General features: G+C 35.6%; 2 protein-coding genes across 2 annotated transcripts in view; both read right to left on the bottom strand.

The window, feature by feature from the left end:
* On the bottom strand, positions 1-4,759 carry LOC140169642 (tyrosine-protein kinase receptor Tie-1-like). Its single transcript, XM_072192921.1, has 5 exons — positions 4,622-4,759; positions 3,853-3,964; positions 2,668-2,764; positions 1,191-1,290; positions 1-157 (listed from the first exon to the last, which is right to left on the bottom strand). Exons 1-5 carry the CDS (start codon positions 4,748-4,750, stop codon positions 5-7), a joined length of 591 nt encoding a protein of 196 aa, XP_072049022.1. The 5' UTR covers positions 4,751-4,759; the 3' UTR covers positions 1-4.
* Positions 4,760-5,459: 700 nt separating this feature from the next.
* Positions 5,460-6,517, bottom strand: part of LOC140169155 (uncharacterized) — a 15,789-nt gene continuing 14,731 nt past the window's right edge. Inside the window, exon 12 of the mRNA XM_072192412.1 lies at positions 5,460-5,623. Within this exon, the coding sequence (XP_072048513.1) occupies positions 5,460-5,623 (164 nt within the window). The remainder of the gene's footprint in view (positions 5,624-6,517) is intronic.

The raw sequence follows: 6,517 nt of genomic DNA, 5'->3' as shown, positions 1-6,517 counted from the left end.
TTTCTTAATGAATTTGTTTTTTTGGCTTTGGTAGAGGCTTTGGTCCTGGTTTCCGTGCGGTACTGATTTCTAATATTTCTTTGGTACATTGATCCCACTTTTGCTCCTCTAAGTATACGTAGCTGAGCCGTCTGAAATCACCCATATTCACATATTGCTAAAAAGAAACAAGGACACACAGATAAAAGATATATAACACGAAGTTTAAACATAAATGTATGGGTTATCATAATAACTGATTTCTTCAAAATTTCCTCGTTTATTTGTTTCTGAATAGTATACTGCAAGTAAACGACCAAAATCAATTCATAATTTGGTTTGCCAATGGGCATTTTGGAACGTGTACATGTCTTCCAAGCTGACCTGTTCACAGAATTACTTTACATGTATATATCAAATTGCGCACAAAGCGTGAGACAATAATAATGCTTAGTTGATATGCTAGCAAAATGTATGCATTAGGCGACGAAGAAAGAAAACCCTCTTCTACGGGCCCGACCGACGCAGACTTTAAACAAATTGTACAAATGAATGCCGACCCAAATTTCGGAAAATTCAGGAACAAAATTGTTTTTTGTATTTTCTAAAATTGCAAATTATTTACCGATTTTAGTGATTTTTGGGTCATTTTCAAAAAAAAAAAAGAAAAAAGAAAAAAAAGGCCGACCGGCCGACCCTACTTGAAAGATCTGTCTGCCCGTAGAACAGGGTTTCTTTTTTTCGTCGGCTTAGTTGAATTATTTTGGAGGTCGCCGAGGTGTGGAAAAAATATCATCCCGGGAGTATTAAAACTTGTTTTTACTCCATGAGAGATATTAAAGGAAGTGTACGGCAATCACAACATAATGTCTTATAATATTTTTAGAAAAGTTATAATAATTATTATCAAGCTCGAATCACATGGTTTTATTTTAAACAAACTCATATTGACATAAAAACGAATAAAAACAGATGTCTCTCAACGCGCTGTATTCAAAATTCCCGCCCGAAATTGTCTAGAGGAATGACGTTATGGTTATTTGTGCTCATGTGTCGTCAGCCTTGTATTATTTGGAAGCCATTGCTCTAGACAATTTAGAATAAAACCATGTGATTCGTGATTGATACTTATTTTTATAACATGATTGCCGTACACTTCCTTTAAAAATAACCGCTAATCAAGGGGTATTAAAAATTGTCCTGTATCTCACCATAGCATCCCTCATCATGATATCAAGCTGCGTGTGTATATCGTGGAAATCTGGCCTCTTGTTTGGATTATCATCCCAGCATTTCAACATGAAGTTGTACCTTCAAAAGAAATGAAAGGTATTAAAAACAAAAACATTCATAGTTATATTGTTAGAAATTCATATCATGCGTACACTCTTAGAAACCACCGAGAATTTTACGGTAATTTACCGGAAAACTGAATTCTCTACAAATAGACATGTTAGTACCGTTAGATTTGAATATTTTGTAATGTGTTGCATCGTCCACATTTTTCAAATACGAAATAGCCATATTTGTCTTGACAGATTGTGTTTAAAGACTACTTCATAAAATTTATCGTGTATATTTACGGCGCTACTGTAATTTTAACGGGAAAACGTTGGCAATAGAATTACCAGGTATTTTACCGAAAAAATTACGGGCTTTCTACCGTATTTTTAATGCCGCATTACAGGCATTTTGCCGTACATACCGTATTTTTTACGGCAATATATTGTAAATATGCTAATTACGATAAAATACTTGTTAAATCATCGTTTTTACGGAAAAAGGTTGGCAATAGAATGTCTAACAGTGTATCGTTGTGATGACGACATAATGTCGAATATAATCCAGGTATAAGCCATCTGTATTATGTTATTGTATCAACAGAGGGGGACGTTACCGGGTCTGTTTGGTAATGTCAAGTGTTGATCGAGTTTATAGTCAATTGTTATTCGGCATTATGTACAAATCACAACGTAATGTGAGTATGTGACCCGCTCTGACAACACCAGAAACAAGTGGCATTTTGGCCTTTTCATGATTTGAAAACAATGTAAGCATCAGACAATAACCTTTAAAATGATACCAAAATTATATAAATAGCATCGATACTTTTCAAGATATGGATAATTTTGTAAATGATACCTTGATATTTTTGCCAAATTGCCATAGGCCGGGACGAAGCTACGTTATGCCGGTGAAAACAACTAAGTGCCGGTGAAAACAACTTGCGCATATCAATCAAATTAGGTCCCTGGACCGGGCGCCAACTGCGTATCGCAATCGTTACACCTTGTGCCGAGTGCGTGCTTGGAATGTTTTGTTTTTGAGCTGCAAGTTGCCAGGGAAATTTGCTAAAAATAACCCAAGTCCGCTCTCTCCTATGTGATTTTTTTGTGTGTTTCGGAGAGACCCACTGTAAATTCCCATTCTAATTTGCAGCAGGAAAGGTCTTTTTGTCAATTGAAGACATGGATTTTTTGACCTAGCTGCTACAGGAAACAAACATTTTTGGCCTAACCACACACTACAAACTTTAGCACAATTTTTTGTGTAGCTTGAAAGGGATAGATAACATTTAAACACAAGTTTCTTATGAATTTGCGAAAGTTTATGAACAACAGTTGCTAGATTTATAAAGTGGTAACATTTTAAATAATTCCTTAATACTTTGTGATATTTATTACTTACGTGTCAACATTGCAGTGTTCTGGTTTCTCCAGACGATCCCCATCACACACCATGTCTATGACTGCTTTAGCATCCTTCCCGGCGTATGGGTGAGCACCTGTTAATAGAATATTATGAAAAATTATCTTAACATAATAATTTCAGCTAGAATAGCCTAATGTCCTAGATTCCAGAGAACAATATATCAGACGTTATGCATATCGAGTGGTGAGAATCAGCTTTAATTCACAATGAGTCAATGACCAGCTCTCACCAAATGAACTTTAAGTTGACACAATATTTGTTGAGATATTCTAGATTTAAAAATTCTTATTTGTGACAAATTCTGGTCCATATAGGCCAAAGGCGGCAATTTTTAATTTTAAATCAAGATAAATGCAAAATATGGAGTAAAAAAGTAAAATATATTAAAAAAAATAGTCATCGCTAAACTAAAAATTTAGAACCAAGTATGCTACACCTTTTGTGTTTTCAGTATATAATAGCCTAATGTTTGTATATGGTAACAATTATAATATTAACTCTATTTTAAAATAATGCCTCCTTTGGCCTCCATGCATCAGATCGTGACACATTTTATGCCCTTTATCATACCAAACATAATACGATGGTTGTTGCTTTTGCCTACAAATTCCAATGTCTTTAACGGTTGTTTGATGTGATCATTTATTAAATTTTCTAACAAAACATTATATAATGTTCAATTCTAGACCTGGACAGTACCAACAGCTATCACACTAATATACATATATTTTTAGCTATATTTAAGATAGATTGTCGTTTCTTTATCAACTAATTCATCTTTTTCTGCGTTTTTATATTTTGTTTTCTACTGAATTCTATTCTATTGAAATACCTATATCCTATGCCATGTATATACCTTTAATGTGTCTGTATTTAATTGTTGCTGCCGTTCTGGTTGGATTGTTGCATAGGGTCGACAATCCAGGTATCTATGGCGCCATACTATATCCTAAACTTGGTCTTGTAACCAAAATCTCATCTCATTTTGGGCAAATATTTTCAATAACCATTAAAACTCATGAAATGAAAATGGAATAGTGCAAGCACTCCGATTTTTCCTTAGCTAAAGCATTACCATATTTGATCATATTAAAGACACGTGCTATTTCGTATTCCTCGACATTAAAAGTCATCAAACTGATTTGCTAAGTTTCAACTTACCCATAGTTACAAGTTCCCATAATACAATCCCAAAGGACCATACGTCCGTCTTGATGCTGTACTTATTGTCCTTTATAGACTCAGGTGACATCCACCGAACGGGTACTCTCGCCTATCGAAAATGATAATAATATAGTGAGACTTGGCGAGACAGGAGAAAATTATTTTATAGATAAAATTCTAGCAAACAAACACATTTAATAGAAGCTTCCACTTCTCACGTTCGTCTTCCGCTTTCCTATTGGTGTTCCTACGGGAAGAGATCGTTATTCTGAACGGCCGTTATTCCGAAGCGTCATAACTTTGAATATATTGACGGCATGAAGAAGAAACGGTTACACTTGGTTATTCCGAAAGACCAAGATTCATTACTCCTGAAGGGACATTACTCCGAATTTACAACAAGGTTCGGTTTTCCGAAGGTCATTACTCGAATTTCGGGATAAACACCCTTCTGACTAATCAGCCTTCGGAGTAATGACCTTCGGAATAATGACCTTGTAAATTCGGATTAATGTCCAGTCAGGAGTAATACATTTTCGTAACAGTCTTTTGAAATAACCAAGCGTAGCGTTCCTACTTCAGGCCGTCAATATATTCAAAGTTATGACCCTCCGGAATAACGAACTGTTCCAGTAGGAACATACGACAGCGGAAGTCGAATGTGAGAAGTAGAAGCTGTTATGTCCAATCAAACGCGGAGAGGGTAGACGTTCAATTTATTATTATTTCAAAATAACACAATTCTACTGATTAATGAAGTACTCACGTTTGATTTCATCTCATATTCATGTCTGGTTTCCATGTCTCTTGCTAAGCCAAAATCACTGAGCTTACATAGTTTGCCATCACCAAGCAAGATGTTTCTGGTCGCTAAATCACGATGAACACACTTCATGTAGGACCAAAATGATAACAATACATTTATTAAAGTAAACTTTAGGTAGTAAAATTTCTTCGATTTGCAAATGTTATTTAATGTTTGTAATAACGACTCTTATTTGACGATTTTGTTTCTTTTCTTTTCTTTTTTTAGCCACATTAGTCGTGTTTGCAGGACATATCCCCATTAGATCCCCCATGCGGACAAGATAGTGAGTGGGGTTTTATTGATCAAAACGATGCACTTGTCGGCTGCTACATGTGTCTCATTTCACATAATAGCTAGGAATAAATACCAGGCTCATCTCAATTGGAGGTCACTTCCTATAATCACCAAAAGGCACATGGTTAAGGAATGTTTTATATATTCCTAAACCATGTGACTTTGGGGATTATTGGAAGTGACCTCTACTTGAGATGAGCCTGGTATTTATTCCTAGTTATTATGTGAAATGAGACACATGTAGCAGCCGACAAGTGCATCGTTTTGATATGGATGTACACTTTTACCCCATTACCCCATTGAAATGGACAAAATGTCTTCCCAGCAGTTACTAATAATATTATTATGTAAGATTGGCAAAGTATAATATAATTACATAAGCTTCATTATATCTTAGCTTTGTACAATTTATCTGATAGTTAATAGGTGGTAATGATTATAATAATTTCCTTCCCTACAAATAAAAAAAAAACCCAAAGTACATTCAATACCGTATATAATCTTACATTTTTGAAGAAATGTATTCCATTCCCGTGGTAATATCTAAAGCAAAGGGGATGATTTCCCTCGGTTTCAAGATCTTCTCGCCTCTTTCTTTTCTGATTTTTTGAAGATGCATTCGTAAGTTTCCTTCCGATGCATATTCCAAGATCAAGTAGTAGGGATCTGAAAAGGTAAAATGATAAATAAATAATCTTAGAGGACTCAAAGCGCTGTAATTTCGCTGCAATGGTGAATCATCACAATCACGTCGCATCACCTATGCCAGTTGCTGCCGAATGGCGCACACCTATCCGCATTTAGATTGTAACATCCACCAATTATCTGTGCAGCTCCCCAAATTCCATTGGGTGAAGGAATTTTTTGATAACCAAACAACTAATCACCGATTTTTGCGATACAGGAGGAAACCGGAAATCCCGGAGAAAACCTGCGAGAGCGAGCATGGAATCGGGATAAACCAAGTGCACATGAGTCCTTGGGCCGCGCCGGGGCTTGAACCCGGGACCTCAGTGGTCAAAGCGAGGGAACTACCGCTGCGCTAACTCGCCCTCCCCGTTTCAATAAGTTGTATAAAGGAGATCCCAATATTTGAAAAGCAGCAACATTTCCGCCAAGCAAAATCAGTCGGAAGTCGGAAATATTGATTTTGAGTATTTCATCATCATCATTTGAACTGGTTGTCCAAATTCAGTTGGGTTTTCTGCAAAATGTAGCTTTGCAGATGATGTTTACAATCCTATAAGTATAACTGAAAATTGAATATTTCCAACTTCAGATTTGATTTTGCTTGATCACACCACATATAACTCAAGAGCCGCAAAACCTATGAAAATATAAATGCAATTATTGGCTTCCTTGATTCATCTTGTATAGGATCAATGTATTAACATTAAAGGTAGACGAGGTTTTATTGGTCGAAGCAACCAAAAACAATCGATATTTATTTTTTAAATCAATGTAATTATTATTGAAAAATGATACTTTTCAAAAGTTCATTCTACAAATCATGTAGTTTGAAAACTTGCTTGATTTATTGTGGTTAATGAGTTATGTACG

Source organism: Amphiura filiformis, chromosome 14 (assembly GCF_039555335.1).
Source record: "Amphiura filiformis chromosome 14, Afil_fr2py, whole genome shotgun sequence".
Taxonomy (NCBI): Eukaryota; Metazoa; Echinodermata; class Ophiuroidea; order Amphilepidida; family Amphiuridae; genus Amphiura; species Amphiura filiformis.
The sequence above is the reverse complement of the archived record's forward strand: the minus strand, read 5'-3'. Positions and strand labels throughout refer to the sequence as shown.